The sequence below is a fragment of the Mycteria americana genome, chromosome 4, assembly GCF_035582795.1.
Source record: "Mycteria americana isolate JAX WOST 10 ecotype Jacksonville Zoo and Gardens chromosome 4, USCA_MyAme_1.0, whole genome shotgun sequence".
In the NCBI taxonomy this organism is placed as follows: domain Eukaryota; kingdom Metazoa; phylum Chordata; class Aves; order Ciconiiformes; family Ciconiidae; genus Mycteria; species Mycteria americana.
This window is the reverse complement of record NC_134368.1, coordinates 11,232,549-11,250,631: the sequence shown is the minus strand read 5'-3', so window position 1 is coordinate 11,250,631 and position 18,083 is coordinate 11,232,549. Positions and strand designations below refer to the sequence as shown.

General features: G+C 36.9%; 1 protein-coding gene across 15 annotated transcripts in view; it reads right to left on the bottom strand.

Annotated features, from left to right (window-relative positions):
- Positions 1-18,083, bottom strand: part of ADD1 (adducin 1) — a 65,822-nt gene that overhangs the window by 5,216 nt on the left and 42,523 nt on the right. For 3 of the 15 annotated variants that reach the window (XM_075499660.1, XM_075499654.1, XM_075499655.1), the window contains exons 9-16: positions 17,630-17,806; positions 14,272-14,616; positions 11,144-11,245; positions 9,161-9,250; positions 8,219-8,311; positions 2,126-2,282; positions 869-1,243; positions 19-114 (exon numbers count right to left, since the gene is read on the bottom strand). In XM_075499660.1, coding sequence (XP_075355775.1) covers positions 19-114; positions 869-1,243; positions 2,126-2,282; positions 8,219-8,311; positions 9,161-9,250; positions 11,144-11,245; positions 14,272-14,616; positions 17,630-17,806 — 1,435 coding nt within the window. The remainder of the gene's footprint in view (positions 1-18; positions 115-868; positions 1,244-2,125; positions 2,283-8,218; positions 8,312-9,160; positions 9,251-11,143; positions 11,246-14,271; positions 14,617-17,629; positions 17,807-18,083) is intronic. The other 12 variants (XM_075499661.1, XM_075499665.1, XM_075499666.1 and 9 more) reach the window with 7 other exon arrangements.

The window sequence follows — 18,083 nt, the reverse complement described above, 5'->3', positions numbered from 1 at the left end:
CAAATCAGAAGAACATACCTTCCTCTATTTTAATCGGTGTACTGGGAGGAGTGCGAGCTGAAGGGTGATCAGGGGGACTTCTCTCTTTCTGTTGCCTGCCATCTTCTGAAGGTTCTGCAGATGTAGGCAAAGAGAAATTAAACAGGCAGACAAAACCTTTCAGCATGTGAGAAAAAAGTGTCCTTCTGCTTCATGCACACAAGATACAAATACATTTTTCTGAATCAAAATTCTGCCAGGATATTAATCAATACCAAAACGAGCAAAAGAAAATGAAGTGATAGTTTGATATTAACAAAACTGTTCAAGTCACAGTTGTGCTCTGTGGTGGTCATCGTCCCCCCCCCAGAAGGCGTGAATAATGTAATTGTTTATGAATTGGTTTATCATGCTGTTCTACAGAAAACTTGTGAGGAAAAACCACAAGGAAGAGATAAACAAATGGGGGGGGGGGGGGAATGCTATCAGACCTACACAAGATAATGCTCTTTTGCTTGCTTTGTATTGCTGAAACTTGGAGTAAACAAAATTGTATCCCAAAAGAAAAGACGACTGCATAGATAATCAGAGAAACATGCAGTAATTAAATGATTCAAAACAAGATTTCATAGTGGTTTGTGTATTTGGTATTAGTAAGGAGGGTCCCCCTTGCTTCCAGGTTTAAACAGCCCTAGATCCAAAGGAAAACAGTAATAGAGTACACCATATATCAGGAACAATATTAAAACCTTGTTCCATACCATTCACCTAGACAATTAAAAGTGAAATCAGTCCCATAGATGAGAGTCAACTGACAGAATCTCCGAACGGCGTAGGTAAAGAGGTCGTTCCTTAGGTTGCAAGCCCAAGGGCATCATATTAGTAATACCTGAGGCCTCAGCCAAAAGGTCAGGATTGGACCTTAATGCTTTGATCACTGCAGTATGGAATTCCTTATGGGAGGACTTCTGCCCAGCTGGCTCTTCTTGGTTAAGATGTGTGATGACTTGCTGCATGGTCTGACAAGAAACCCATGCAGCAGCAAACTGAGTGTTATCTAAACATTTAGAGAGTGGTGATACATCATGATCCTGTAAAGTCTTCGTATCTGTTCCTTGAAAGGTTTTTGATCTGCCTTTCAAATCCAGGGATTTTTTGTCTGAGGTATTTTGCTCACTGACGGTCTGATTTCTAAGCAATGTACTCTGTTGCCCAGCTGGTGTCTGTCTCAGTAACACAGTCTCTCCATATTTTGATATCTTATCTAAGAAGGATGTAGCAATGTTACTGAGAGAATAAACGTATGCAGTCATACAGGCATAACAGCAGAGTATCCCACCCTACACAGTCCAATACTTCATTAACTGAACACACGCAACCTACAATGGCTCCTACATTGTCTTATCACAAAGCAGCAGCAGGGAGCATACACTGCAAAAGACATGGCACTTCTGGTTTCTGCATCGTTCAAATTCAAAACCTGACAACAGATGAGCATCCTAAGTATCATCCCTTAAAACTACACAGAAATAAAGCAGGATAGCCACTTCAGATGCAGCAATGATCTCTTTTAACAGCACAGTTCTCTCATAATTCCATAATTTAGAAAGTCTGTTTTGGGGCAAGTCACCAGGATGGGCCATTTCGAAGTAGCAATCAAATGTTGTTCTGTATCTTCCCCATTCAACAGATTTCTCAAATCCACAATTTTCGATGAGTTAAAAACTGCTATTTTGCCGCTAAAAAGCAACACCATTCTCTCACCCTAGACTATCTCTAGCGCTAAGGGAAACAAAGCGGAACAATCAGCAATACTTTGCAGTACCTAAACATTTTTTGACTGAAGTTTCTAGCTTTCAACTGCCCAATAGCAGCAGTAACTGGCCACACTAAACACCCCAGTTTGTCTACCAGGATAATTTTTAAAATAAGATCTATGCGTTTTACAGAATACTCTGTTAGCACTTGGATCACACATTCTATCTCCAATGTGCTTTTTAAATTTCTAATTCACTCTGGAAAAACTGAAACAGACAAAAGCCAAATAACTTATCCATGGCCTTTGCAGGTAACCCACCTTCCAATCAGTAATAAACTTGCTGTTATTATAGTCTATGGCAGAAAAAACACACGCAGAGAAACCAACCTTCTGGTCCCTTCTGCTTTCTTTCTACTTCTTTGCGATATTCTTCCAGTTCTCGATCAGTGAGTTTATTGAAGGGATTTGGTCCTGTTGTGCTCACTATGACTTTCGGTTGATATTCCTTCTCAATTATTGCCTTTGATGCAGTCACCAGTTCTCCCTGACAAAAGAAAATTAAGATACATCTGCAATCGAGCAGTAACTTGCACAACCCTGGGAAGTACAGAGGCTACAAAGCAACCAAAAACAAAACAAAAAGATAATCTGAAAAATGCTACATTTATTTTCTTTTAGATTAAAAATCTATTACAGAAATTTATTTAAAAAATATTTAATCAACAGCAGGTTAATATAAAGGGGAAAACAGGTCTCATTAATTACTCTTACAGACACATCAGTGTTTCCACCAGGGAATATCCACCATTAAGCAGTAAATCAAACAGCAGCCAAACAGTCTAGCTGAATTATATCTGAAGTCACAGAAGTATCAAGTTTCTTTTTCTCCCCACAAAATAAACAGGATAGCAGGCCCAACAGCACGGCAATCTGGGCACAGGACACCTGCAGGAGTTCACAGGACTCAGCCCACAGGTATTTTTGTTTGTGGTTTGTTTGGGGGGTTTTTTGTTTAGGGTTTTTTTTGGTTTTTTAATAAGGGAAAAGCAATTTCTAGTAGCTACTACATAACTTCTAACAGATGTTATAGTAAAAAGCCATCTTGTATGTGTTTGGTATACACCAGATTAGCAGTTTATTACAAGCAATTTTTAGGTAATTAAGGTTAACTGTAATCTTATACAAGTTAGCATATTTAGATCTATAACATTTGTTGTACAAGCCAGATAAAAAGTTATACAAATAAAAATAAAACATTAGCAATTCTAAGTACAGCAAGTTCCAATGGACAAAAGCAGCTGCATCAGAGATTCTCTAATTCCTAAGGTTTTTAGTTTTTCTTCTCTAATCATATAGTAAAGGCTAAAGCCACTGGCTTTTCATTGTCTTGTATAGGGAAGATGCTTGCCTGGATAGCTGCTGTATCTTTCGGGTGACTCATTTAAGCATTTGGTTTTTTCACTGGATACACAGAACTCTACTGACACTAGTTTGGAAATGACCGACGTGTGGTCTGTGCCTCGTCTCATTGTGATACCTGATCGTTTTTGTTGTTGAAAAGAGGTATTTGAGTTCCGTTACCAAATAAGTATGGGTTACTGATTGGCCCAAGTCATCTTCATATTCAAATGTTATGTGTACCAATATTTAAAAGAAAGCATTAGAAAGCACAGTTCAAAAATAAATAGCACTCGAACAGAGACACAAACATTCTATTCCACGTCCATACGTGATGGACAAGTGAGATCTTCACTTTAAAACTGAGGATGAAATTTGTCTAATTTGTCTAAGAGTACTGTTTTGGATGCTAAGAGCTGCTTTGGTCAAGTTGTCAGTGCCAAAAAGGTGACAGACAAGATTGTCCAGATGGAATGAGGACAAGAGCAGTTAGGTATTTCTGGAAGCTCATGAGCGATCTCCAGAAATCTAGTCTAGAGCAATCCAGGGAGGTAAACACAGCTGGTTGTTAGAATCTCTGCTGCTCTTCAGGAAGCAAACACCAGCCAGAAGTACTGAAGAACAAACAGCATAACAACAAGTCTCCACTGTAAGGTCCTGAAAGGAACTGCAGGAGAGAAACATCTCTCAGACATTACAGATTGCCTCCGTTTCTCCATAGAGTAAGAGGAACTCTCGTCTCAGACATAGAACGTCAGTAGAATGTCAAAAGCCTTTTCTCAACTATTTCCATTAAGCACCAGCTGTCTTAATACCAGAAAACCTCCCATTTGATAGTCATGTCTTTTCTTACAGGATAACGCATAAGAAAGACACAAAAACATCAACCTTTGTACAAATCCTAATTGTTTTGTAGAAAATGTAAAACACCCTCAAAACTACAGGTCCCAGCTTTTAATGATGGCAGAAAATTGGTGCCCATGGCAATTTTATTTCCCTCTCTATCTCTGCCCACCCTTCAAACTAAATACGTAGTTTTAACTGAAACTCAGCAATGAGTAGCAGGGGCTTGTAAAGCACTGATCTCAGATAGAGTTTCTACAGTTTTCTAGGATTACAAAAGTCAACAGAAGAACAAGACATACAGTGCACACTGGTATCCCTGGAACATTTCAGAATCTTTGAATCTTGTCTGCAAGTTAAATCCAAAATGACTGGGTAGAACAACTTTCACATGAAACAAAATTTTACTGCATGCCTACTGATTTAATAATGACAAAGAGCAAGACATGCAGTTTGCAGCAAGATGACTAGTGCACTGGCATTATGTGTTCTCCTCCTTAAGAGAGTACTTTTGTTAACTACTGGGAATAAAAGCAGCGCATCAAGCGTATCACATTCACTAAATTAAAAAACAAACAAACAAACAAAAAACCAAACCAAACAACAAACCAATCCTAAATATACACAAAACCCATACCCACAATCAATGCAAACAGTATTTGTACTAGCTGAGTACTGAAAAAGATACTGAAAAAGATCAGAGGCAACAACAGTAAGCAGATTATGCATTACAAAGAAAAAGCACTTGTGTTTTTTGGACCGTAAAAGCAGAAAAATTACACGAGAGATCAGAAAGGCAAACTTTTGATCTGCTAAAAGCTGCTTCAAGATTAACATACCCAGTTTTGCTAAGTGTCAATAATATGGAAGCAGTTCAAAGGCCACTTACGAAAATTATAAGGATAGAGGGACTGATTCTATGGGGAAAATAAATTATAGTAGTACGTTAGTAAGTTCTGCAACATGATTACTCTAAAACATGCACAAACCAAAGAAGTAGAGATGCATTACTTCACAGAATAGGCCACAGAGCAGCCTTCCAAGAATTCAAATAAAAATATACAACACAAAATGAAGAGACAGAAGGAAAACGAGTACAAAGGGCTAAAAAGACAGTACAGGACATACTTCAGATTGTTAAATGTGACACTAAAACAGACAAGACTTCGCAGAAGTATCAACCTGTCCATGCCATTCGGAGATTCCTATGAACATTCAGAAAAACTGAACAGGAAAATTGGTCTGGAGTTGCTTCCTCTATTAGAGAGCCTGTAGAGAGGGAATAAATTCCCATATAAAAGGCTGGCACTCTGTTTCAACACAGGATACATGCAAAAAACTAACGTTCTAGTGAGTTCATCTGGATTATGCTGATACTATTTTGATGATGATTCTAGTACTATTTTGATGACTATTTGAACTTTGATTGCATGTGTAAGCACCTGAATATCAACAGCATTTTCTCCACTGTAAGAAATAATGGATAGATTACATTCAGGAACAGAATATATTTCACTCCTAAGAATTTTGTAGGGGCATACTCTCCCACAAAGATCCAACAAAGGGAAAGTCACTTATAGCTAATGATACACAATATGCCTTCATACTAAACTTGGACCTCACATATCCTACAAGGAAATTTTAGATTATCAAGTCATTTTGCAACTTCTCCACCAAATCTTGCTTTCAGAGAAAAATTCAAAACTGCTATGAGGTGACCATCATTTAACAGGCAAGCACTTCATCTTGTTCTCAGAGATAGATATGAGCAAAACTGGCATCTTATACATGCCAATTTTTCTCTCAATCAGACAGTAGGTTCATAATACTCGTCTAAAGTTAACAATCACTCTTAACACAATCTGGCATTAATGCAGTGCCTTTATCCAAAAAACAAAGATTCTTAAAGTACTGTTCATGTAGGAGTCACCATTAAAACACAGTGCCACCTCTGGGGCAGAACTCAGAGGCTCTCCATGAAGAACAAAGCCCCAGAATTTCCATTCTAAAGGAAGAGACACGAAATGGGTGATTCCCCTTTTACTTAAAATTCTTGAAAATTCACGTGATTTTTTTTTTTTTTTTTTTTTTTTAAATCAGACTGCAGAATGGTCACTGACAAGAATAACCAACATTCCCTCTCATTCAGCCAAGACTGCAGAAGAAGCTTGGTTAACCAAATCTATAACATGAATAAAATTACATGATGCACAAGGAGCTTGTGTTGCAACATGGCCAGGACTTCTCAGAACACGGACAAAGCAAGTGACAAGCCAAATGGAGTATTTACTACTGCAGCCATAGGCACAGAAGACTCAAAGCATTACATGCATCCTGCACACAAACAGGATTTTTTTCATCCAAAATAGCGTGCATTAGTATTTGATATAAATCTCAATGTTAACTGAAAACATAATTCATTTTAAGCGTTACTGCAATCAGGTGGAACTTTTTACTTTACCCGTAATCAAGTGTCAAATAATTTGTCAACTGAAAGCTCGTAATTATCTGGTACCTAAAAGTCCTTAAGACTTTGATGTACAGGTCTCCTCAAAGTTTCATTCAAAGTTTCATGTTAGGTTTATGTGGGCATAAGACTGCTTATACTTCCTTTGTTCTACAACAGATGACTGTTTTTTGGCATAATCGTTTTAGAAAATTTCTCTGGTGGGTTTTTTTTATTGTTGTTTGGTTCACTGGGGGTTTTGTAGGAGTTTTTGGTTGGTTGGGGGTTTTTTGTTGTTGCCCCCCCCACCCCGGAAATTACTAAGCATTTGGGTCACAATCTATATTAAGATAATAAAGATTATTAAATAGGCCACTCCTACTGTAATTAACACTGTCATCTAATTTTACACAGTATTTCAGGAGGAAAGCACATTCATGACACCACAAAAAGGAAACACATCATTTGGACGTCTAAACCCTAACATTATAATAGGCAAAATCATACAACCAATAGACCTTTTGTTGGCTCCTTGCCATCTACAAAAATCCATGTAAAACATTTGACTAGTTTTATAGAAAGATGATGCCATTATTCAGAAATAATACTTGAAAGATATCTTGCACATCACTGATGAAAGAAACCGCCTGTGTTGCAATAACCAATGGATGACTGTCATAAAAATAATTTTTCACTCTGAAGGTACTATTAAGCAGAGAATAAAAGGCATGCACTGCCTGGAAGAATTTGACTTTGTTTTATTTTTCATCTTAAATCTGGAAATAGTATTTTATTATTTTTCCTTTCAGAATACTGATAAACCAAACTGTAATCTGAAAAACATCATTATCAAATTCTCGGTACGATACAACTATCCATAATACAAATGGGCTCATTACACTAGAAAGTGCTAATAGTCAGGAGATTTGCAACAATGACGTAATTCAAAGTATTCTGGGTTTTAATGGGAAAGCTGTTCTGATAATGAGATGTTAGGCACAACCTAAACCAAGATTTAAGACTCTTTTAGATAAAATACTGGAACAGAAAAGACACTGATGCTTATTTACACACTGTATTTCCATGTTAGATCACCTCTAAGAAACTCCTTCAAAACCTGGGTAGAGAAAGACAGCTAAGGACAGACTGTTTCCAATGTGCAAACTGTTCCTGTTTACTCAGCCTCAAAGGACTGCCCACCCAACCATACATACCTCTCTTGAATTTATTCTGCATTTAAAGTATATTATGTAAGCACAAGCATGATTACATGTTTGAAAGCCAATGGATTTTGGAAGTGTGGGGCATTACTCAGCAACTCTCGTAGATAACCACAGGAAGTTTTAAGGAAATGACATCTAGCAATGTAGGATCAAAAGTTGACAGCATTTGTCAGCATGACACACTCTGAACATGTGGATATCTTTGGAATTACACTGATGTAATCAGGCTGAGATTAAGCTAACTCAAAATGGATCTCAAATTAGAGTAATTTAACACTAATAGCATGCGCAAAGAAACCCACTATAAGCAGAACCTAATCAGCACCTTAACATCAAAAGTGTTTCCTCACCAGCTTCTTACAGACAAAGAAAAAGATCAAAATCCTTAAAAGACACTTTAACAGGGTAAAGTAGCTGCTTGTATAGTTGTATATACATAATTTGGAGATCCATCTATTATTTTTTCTTTTCTAGCCAAATCATTAGCTAACAGAGGGAAAAGGTCAGGGTAAGGAAGAGGTAAAATGAAGGGTGAACAACAGTATTTAGAGCAGTATGACAGGGCAGTACCTTTCTAACAGACAGAGATTTAGCGGGACTAAAGGCCTGCTCTGTGAGATCGAGCCCTTCAATAGATTCCGTACAGTCTGAGAGGGGAGCATCCTGCAACAGTAAATTGAGTAAACAGAGCAAACCGAGCCCAGGCTTTAAAACATCAACCAAAAGCATTATGATGCTTGCTAAAAACATGCAAAGAAACAGTAACTGGTAGATAAAATTGCAAATGACAATGAATTGACATGCACACAATATGACACCCAACATGAATAATGCTATGGTCATGATAAGACTTGCCAAACTTTTAAAAGTATATCGGAAAACACTTATCTGGGGCAGTTAAAGCACTCAGATATATAGAGCTTTAAAGTCATTCAGCTATACAGTATAACTGTACAGCTCTAATTCTTACTTTACTTTGAGCTATGATTCATAGATGAAGTCTTTTGTATATCCAGATATACTGCTTTTAAGTTTTATTGATGCATAAGAGCTTTTTTTTCCAAACTGCTCTTCAAATAAAATATTATGAAGCATGACAAAACATTTAACACGCAACACTACTGCCCCATAGTGAGCCTGCTGTGCCCAGTATTAATACTTCAAGATACATAAACTTGGAAAACAAACAAACAAAAAGTTGTCACAAAGCCCAACTAGTTTTGAACAAGAATCTAACCCATATAAGTAAGCCTCCTGAATTTCATGCATTACATTCAGCAAAAAAACCAAGAAGCATCCTCCACAGACATGCTTGGGCTACATGGCTGAAGCCTCTTAAATTTCTGACCCTGAGCACTCTCGCAAAGACAATGGTGTTACCTCTAAGACTTACCTTATAAACAGTTACTCTCTGCCAATTAAAGAATAATTTTATAGTGATATATTAGGTGAAAGCAGAGGATATCGTAGATTAACTTTAAGCTAATAGTTTTAGGCATTTTATACTCTCACCTGTACAAGACTCCTGTCCACAACTACCCCCGAAAGAACCTGTGATTGAGGGCCTGCAGTTTTAATATCTTGTAAATTTTGCTCTCGGATCTGTAAAGGAAAGCAGCAGAAGAGAGTCACATGAACAACAGAGAAAAGTTAGTCACATTTTTGTATTTGAAAAAGGGGCGGGTGAACCTGCCAACAGGCTGCAACTAGTGTTGATTGCTATAGCCCTACCGATCAAATAAAGCTGTGCTTATAAACACCACTTGAAGATATATGCTCAGGTTTCTAGTTGTTTCCTCACATTTCTCAGAATTTAGTCTTTAAGTACCACAGCAGGTACTGTCCTTTGCTTTTTAGTACTGGCTCATGGTAAAACTCTACAGATCAGGTAACAGACAACTCCAGTTTGTGAAGAAAAGTGAGGAGAGAAGAGAAGGACAGAGGTCATATTCATGTAAGTCTATTGTACCTGACCAGTCATTTACAGGTTTCTGTCACTAGCCACTAGTTACTGATATTGCACCACAATATCATCTTCCTACAGGACTTACTGTACAACATTGCACGACATTCAATTTTTGCATCTAGTCAGGACCATATTCTCAAAAGGGCACATAAAGATTTTTCTATGCATAAACTGACACTTCAGAGTACTCAAACACATCCCTTTTGTTGCATCCTAAATACCTCCCAGTTTTTTCCATACAGAAGATGGGAACAGAAACTGGATCTTTAAATCTAGGTATTATCTATTTAAATTAGATATCCTATGGTGGTAAAGAATTCATAACAACTGACTCAAAATTTATTTCTAAAATATTCTGGTTCTTGTTCCAAGATAAATGAAGAAAACCATGCATCCAGAAAGACCTCTACTTTACAACTAAAAAGGACATTCAATTTATATAAAAATACATGCATACAAATATACAAACAAAAGGTATTATTAATACTTTGTATTTCAGAAAGTATGAAGACCCTGCATCATCTGTACTTGTTTCTAGTTTACTACCTTTCTTGTCATCAGGAAAGTAAAAAGTCTGAAGTTTTACTTCTCTCCTTGTAGTCGCTTCATTCAAGTTTTTAATAAAACAATATTTGTGTTTCAAACACCAAGAAACTGCTTGGCAATTTCAGAGACTTCTCATTTCAAGTGATTATTATTTTACAGTACTGAGTCAGGAAAGGCAAAAGCTCTGTCAACCTTATACAAACTGTTTTAGAACAAATCAGTATTGCTGCTAGTACCCCTGCACACAGACTTTCCTGTGACATAATGCTAACTCCCATGTTCCATATGGCCATCAGTTAGAAGTAGCAAAACAATCCAGAACAAGTATTAACAAGATACCAGTGCATATTTTATACTTTAAAAGAAATGAAGTGAAAAAACCCCAATGCATTCAATGCTTTCCTGTTGGTAGACTGATGACAAGAAGATCTGAAATTTGAATTCTAGAAAATTAACTACTAGGTCATTTCAGAAATATTAACATGCAGTTCAAAAGGCCCCCAAAATTTCTGCAACAATCACAGCATATTATAATATAATAAAATATAATATGGAGAGAGATCCATAGACTTCTTTGGCTAGGCCACAATTTCAACTGTGAAACCGAAACGGGAAAATTTCGGTGAAACCGAAACGGGAAAACAGGTCACTAAGGTAAAACTATGATCTCAGGGAACAGAATTACTACCATAAACTCAGTGGTGGCTGTTTCAGAGGTATCCAGCAACTGGCCTTACAGTAACAAAATATAAGACAATGAAAGTCTTCATATAGTGGGCAGTAATACCATCTTTTTCCAAGGCAAGTTCAAAACATTTAGGAATTGTTTCAGTATCTAGTTATAAAGGGGTAGGACAATACCAGAGCTGTGTTATTGAACCCCCAAAATTTCACTATAGCAAAGTAAGTTAGTTCATTACAAGCACGCAACTTAATTGTAGTGATGACCAAAAAAAAAAAGTTACTTTACTGCTGTTACAAACCTTGTTCCTCATTTCTTGGACCTCCTTTGGATTGGTGTTCAATGGAACAAACAGGTTAGGGACAGCAGAGGTGGCAGTTCTATGTCCATCCTCTTTAGTCCACTGTAATATCAAGAACAGTTGAACAGTCAGAATTGCTGTAATGGCTATGGACACTCAGAGCAGCAAATTCACGTAACAGTTGATCATGCATTATACAGAGCAGAGAACTGAACCAATGATTGTATTCTTCTATTCATTCCTAAGACGATTTAAGTTGCTTCCTTCTTCAGTAATATAAACTGTACCTTCAGATACATTTCTAAGTATCAGAATCAGTAAGTCAAGCTAGTAACAACAACAAAAACTGGAGAGCCAGGTAACTTGCAAATAACATCCACCCAAAATGATGCAATTACTACAGCTATGTGCAATTCGGAGATTATGGAGACTGAAAGGTTTTTAAGCTGTTTTCCTGTCCGCTTGACCACACTGACAACTGCAGTGTTCTGTGTTTCTAAAAAACAGTCTACTTCTCACTTTACAAAGAGACATTAATACAGGAGTAGGAAAACTCCAGTATAATTACTTATTTTTAAGGACATTTTTATCAGAAATTTCACAATGAGTTTTTATTTGTTTAAAAAGGACACTATATCTTACCCAAACAGAAGTACAGCAAGATCTAAGACATGAGCTCTAAAACCCTGTTACTGCCATTTTCATTTTCTGCACTGGGTTTTTTTTACAAAATAGCACAAGAGAGACAGAGAGATCATTGATTCAATCCTCTGATACTCAACAAACATCAAAGCAAACTTAAAGCATAAGATGACAGAAGTATGAAAAGCAATGTGATGTCACTAACCAGGTTTAGTGAATGATTCTGTACTGTGAAGCAAGAGTGGGCATCACCAAAGTTTTGCATTAAAACAAGCTACTTCAGCAAAATGTTCTGTTTCCAGAATCAGTTTCTGCACAAATAAATAGCTGTATCAGCACAGCAACCTAGAGGAACAGTTTGGTGATGTCGAGTATTTTATAACTCATAGCTCAAAAGGTTACAAAAATATCCCAAACACAAACTTTAAGCGCTTCATGGGTTCTTCATAGAAGGTTGCTTTATTTGATCAGTGCATTTAGTATGGAGCGCTGTTTAATTTGATGCACAACTAACTTTTTATCTTGATACGTTTATTATATGTGGTGTCCTAATTTCCAGTCATTATTGCATAGAAAATGCACTGAACAGTAAAGCAAACCTGTTTATAGAGCAAATGCTATGCGTTTTTTCCTAGGTAACTTCAAGAAACAATAAGATAGCCAGAAACTGTCAAACTTCAAAAAGCAACAGAATTTTAAAATGTTTTGCAACTGTAAAGTAAAAAATGGAATGAACATGGAGCTGTGAAATACTCACTGATGATTATCTTCTCAGATAAAAACTACTCCAGCTTTTTATTAAAGATAGTTTTTAGTCAAAACATATAGAAAAACAACCTCAACATAACAAGCTACTTTTTCTTTAGGTTAATAACAAGCATTAAAAAAATTTAAATACACAAACCTGTTATACTGTATGAAATTTTCTATTGCTTCAGTATATCATTAAACAAGACTAGTTTCTGAGCAGGAATTTTGCTTCAATCTTTCACTGATAATTTCAAATATAATATACTACCTACTTTGTGAGCTAAGGTTGAAAAGCACAAACTGCTCCAAACATATGCATAGCTTTAAGCTTTCTTCCAGTCAAGGCAAAACTATAGCTGAGTTTAGTAAAATGTTGATAGTACAAACAATATACGTATACATTAATTTCTTAAATCAAAAAGAACACCACAAAAATACCACAGAGAGAGATATCCTCTGTTTTTTCAGGGCTTTCTACATGTTAACACTATATATTTTAGTACACACATTGCCTGAGTAATCATTCCATAAATGTATTCAAAATACAGAGAACTCTGAATGTATTCAGAGGTGAAGCAGGGGATTTTGTAGGGCTAAAAAGAATGAAGAGATATTCTGGAAAAAAATCATGTGTATTTTTTCCCTTTTCAGGAGTACTAGTTTTATTTTTTGTAAGACTCACCTGTAACCATACTACTACTATACATAGTACCGCTACTGAAGTACTACTGAACTACTATAGTTCAGCTTGAAGTCAACCATTACAGAAGCTTGTATGCGTGCAAATCCCTGCCCACATTTTAGCTGCTCTGTATATGCCCAAGAAAATACCAAAACCAGTTACACACCAACAGCTACTGATGTCCATTTGAAAGCATTTGATACTTTTGCTTTTCAATTAACACATCTTTCAGTGCAAAATTTAACTATAAGCAGCATTGATAAACAAAACAAAAAAAGCACCGGTTGCAGAATCTATCGATTAGTGCCTGCTGATGGCCTGAGCTGCACTTTAGTCATGCCGCACCCAGCTGATACTTTAGGAAAGACTTTCCATTTATGGCCATCTACTTACATGCAACACTACATGCAGAAGGCAGCTGGTTGTGAACACTCAGAGGCTTTGGGGTAGACAAAAGCACAGTAAACAGGAGAGAAAGAGGAGCTCAGAAACTAGACAAGAAAAACTGCTTAAGGAAAAAAAACCAAACACTTGAATACTTTGAAATCAATTCTCATACATAGAAAGGGGTTGCAAATGGCTTGCAAATTAAGTTGGTATATGTAATAGAGGGTAGTAATTTGATTATTTTTATATATACTTGTACAAAAGTACATTGAATAGTTAGTTTCATTTTTGTTTTAACTGAAAAGCTTTCATGCAGATAGAATTAGTAGTTCCCTAACACAGTTGTCCTTAATTAAACCATTTAGATGCAGAACCTACTCAGTCAAAACTATGATTCAATCTGTTTGGTCATCAGCTTGAAAAGCCAAAAGAAAACTAGAGGCTCCAAAGTCTTAAGCAGTTTTAAGCATTAACAAGCAAGATGATTTTTACAGCTCACTTTAATCAAAGCCAAATTAAGTGGTTAGTAAAACACATTTAGGTTTTTTAATCTAAGAAAGAAGAAAAGAATCAGGAGAGTAATCTCTTTCTTCCCAAAGCCTCTAAGTGCCAGCCACCCCAAGTTGCTCTACATCATCTAACTATGAACAGTAAGGTAGGCACAGACCAAGCAGTTGGTAATACAGCTTGGCACGCAGACACCGGACGAGAGAGACTGCAGCAAGGGTTTCACGTGATCGTGTGTAATGTTCGTCCACACCTTAGTCTTCGACTTGGGACTGCTGCCATTCTGCCCTTCTTCAGAAGCATCATCCCCTCGGCCAGAGTTCAGCCACCTTGTCTTCTCTCGCTGCTGTTTCTGAAAACTGTGTCTGAGGGGGGAGCAAGTGCCTGATTCGCCATCACTAGTAAAGGAGTAACCTGTGACACTAGCTGGAATCTCAACATCGCTGTACTTTTTAGATTTCTCTCTCAGAGCAGGGCATCGATACGGATAGCCAGTTCTGTAACCCTGAAGAAGCAGAGCAGCAGAATTAGTCTTCTACATCTCCAAGTTTTTCAACAGATGACTGCATTTTGCTTTGATCGATACCCTTAATTGTGAAAACAGTTCTACAACACAGCCTTTTCTTTACCTGCTGTTCACCAGTTATGGTGGACAAAGACACGTCAAAGGTGGATGACACACAGTAATGAGGTTATATTAGCATCCTTTCCAATTTAACAAACTTCTGAACCACTAATTTAAATGAGTCACCATTTTTGGTAGATCAAACTTCAAAAACTTTGTATCAAAGCTTTATGAAGAATTTACAGTAGTCCTGCAAAAAGCCATTGAGGTCATCAAGAAGTTCATCAAGAGCAGTGCCATGGGTCTGCCTCTTCTCACATTCAAGCAAAAAAATGACCACTTGTGTAATTATACATTTGACAGATGTAAAAAAAAAATTATTTTCAACTGGACAAGTTTACTAGCCAAATATTCCAGAGCCACTTCTAAAAACAACACAGTACCCATAACTGTTCATCAAACTACTCTCAATGTCTGCATTTTAATATGGGGGACTCATACACGAAAATTTCAGTTCCCTTCAGGATGAAAGTACATATTCAAATCAGTATTATATCACTAGTAAGCGGGCAGTTACTTGCCAGCCTGCATTTAGTCAATTCACTGTGTTATAGCAAGCTATTGGGGAATCTAATTTAGTGCTCTATCACATTGGCACAGAAGGTATAATCATAAATTTATGCACTGTAAAACTCTTAAGAATGTACTTTTTCCAGGAAATATCTGAACTAAAGTTTTGTAAATTATACTTTACGAAAGATTTTGACTCTTACATTCAAAACAACGAAGGCTGATTGTTGTAACTACATAAGGGAAAGTGTAAGTTTTAGCAATAGCTATTGGTTAAATTATCAGTCCTGCCCTCTCTTTTTGACAGTTCTTCCTATGGGCAATAGTATATGATTAAACTGCAACAAGGCAAGCTAAGTTTGAATTTGGGGTCCATTTAAAGTACATCTACTTTGTGGTAATTGCCTACATATACACCTCTTCAGAAGCTAGTTTTTTTCCCCCAGCAGGGAGTATATTGGTGTTTCCTGGTATTTCTCACTGAATTCTCAAGTAATAGTTTAAATCTCTGGAGTTGGATTTAAGTCCAAATGCAGAATCCTGACTTTTCTTTGTACCATATTCCAGCTACTACTTTTTTTTTTTTTTTTTTTTTTTTTTTAGCAATCAAATGTATTGACTGTTTCTCACAATTCTAAATCAAGGACAAAAAAAGCACGTGTACGATACAAAATGTAGGACAGAAAAAGATCTCTTCTGTGTTCTTACATCTAGAATTCAACATATTACATACAAGGGAAGGCTTCAAGAATGCTATTTTTATGTCCATATTCTCTCCTCTCCCTGATCTTCTCTGCCTATGTTGTTTTTCTCTCCTACTTCCTCTGAATTGTATTTTGTTTCCTTTTTTACCTTCCCTAATACACTCGTCATGTTTTCCCCTGCTTTCTTCCATATTTTGCTCAGCGTTTAACATACAAAAAGGACATTTAACAGTTTCTCTAAGGAGTTTCCACTAGCAAACTATTTTCAATGTGGCTCAAAGAAAAACGGTGTGAATAGCCTACCTCCCAAAGCACTCAAATTATTTACAGATAAAGCTAGTTGTAAAGACACTTCAACCCATTAAGTACTGCTGAGACATTATCTTGGCTGCTGCTCCATCTCTTAAATGATCAAAGTGCATCTTGAGTAATTACCTACTACCTAATTAACTATCCAATATAACATGGGGCTATTTGTAATAGTAAGGGCCTGTATCGGATGACTGAAAGCTCCTTTCTATTCCTACGTTCCTAGTGTGTACAATGCTATTTCCTTTGTGATCCTCCTACCTGTTTGCAGTAAGAAACATAAAACTGATATTCCCTACAGAAACTGAAATCCAACCGAATCTACCGAAGGTACCAGTCAGTGATACAGGGAGTCTGCTGTCCACAGCCAACTACATTAACAGTCTCATTATTGGTCACTAAAGTCAATGAGAATTTTTCTATTGACTTAAGGTTATAGCTGATCACTTTGTCTGATATGAAAATATTAGATATTTAAATTACTAATGAAGTATCCTGAATTTTTTTTTCCCATACTACAGATAGGACACTGATCTAAGAGGAAAAAAACCTAGCCATTTACTACATAGTAGATGTGGTAGATAGTGTTTTAAGATATCATCAGTGTGGATCCTGTCAGGGGCACATGCATCACATGACCATGAAGGCCACTGTTAAGTCTACAAAGGAAAAAGATTAACTAAATCACAAATCAGAAGATGACTATGTCCAATTATTACAGTGACCATATTTTTTTATATGTTCATTAACACTGCCTACAGTCACCAGTTGGAGCCTTCTGACAAGGAAGAGTATCATCTTTCCCTTAAAGCTGGATAGCAGATTTTGGTAGCTGGTCATTCATTACAGATGGGATTTTACTGAAACCATTTTATCTGAAGATTATTATTTATTTATTTGAAGTCTGTCTTTTGAGCTCTTCTAGGTTCTATCAGTGTTACAAAGCCAAATCATACTGGACCCTGCACCTGACAAAACATTTACACTGTTTTACACATTTTGGGAGGGGATGGGAACAGAAGGGAGGACACAGAGTAAGGAGTAGCAAGCACCACAGTACTCTCATTTGGAAGTGCCAAATCACACAAGGATCCTCTCTGATCTCACCAATAACTACCAGATTATGAATACAGAGTTACATCTAGAAGTACATCTGCTATCTGCACAAAGGACACCTGAAGAATTCTGTGATACTTTTCACGCTGTCTGCTCCTCTGAGCACCCTTAATCTTTGGGAAAGAACAGGCTGCAGGCTGTATAAACTATCCCAAAAACATGCAGCCCATTCTTTACTAATGTCCCTTATTGCACCTTTTAAAGTATTTTATACATTATCATATGAAATAATTAGACAAAGATGCCTGCCTTACCAGATTATCGAGCATTCGCATAAGAGCTTCAAATTCCTGTTCGCCAATCTGCCATTTTGGATGGGATACAGTACCCTCACCTGCTGGAGACTCAGGGGTACGAGACTTGGCTTTATACTTTCCAGGATCTAAAAGCACTAAATTGTCGGGTCCACCTGCACTGGCCAGGGTACGTACCTTCAAAACAATAAAGTCATCTTTTAGTTTCTTGGGGGGGGGGGGGGGGGGGGCGGGGCGGGGAGGAACCCCAAAACCAAAAAAAAAATTGACATCAGCAAAACAGAAGACATCTAAAAGCTAAATAAATTAATATACTTGTATAAAAGTTGTCTTAAGGCTTTGAAGGATCTTAAGGCTTTGATCTCTGTTTTAATAGGCAGTATATATCAAATCGATGATTCCAATACAGTATTTGAATATTGCTTGTTGAACTAATGTTTTGGATGTCCTCACA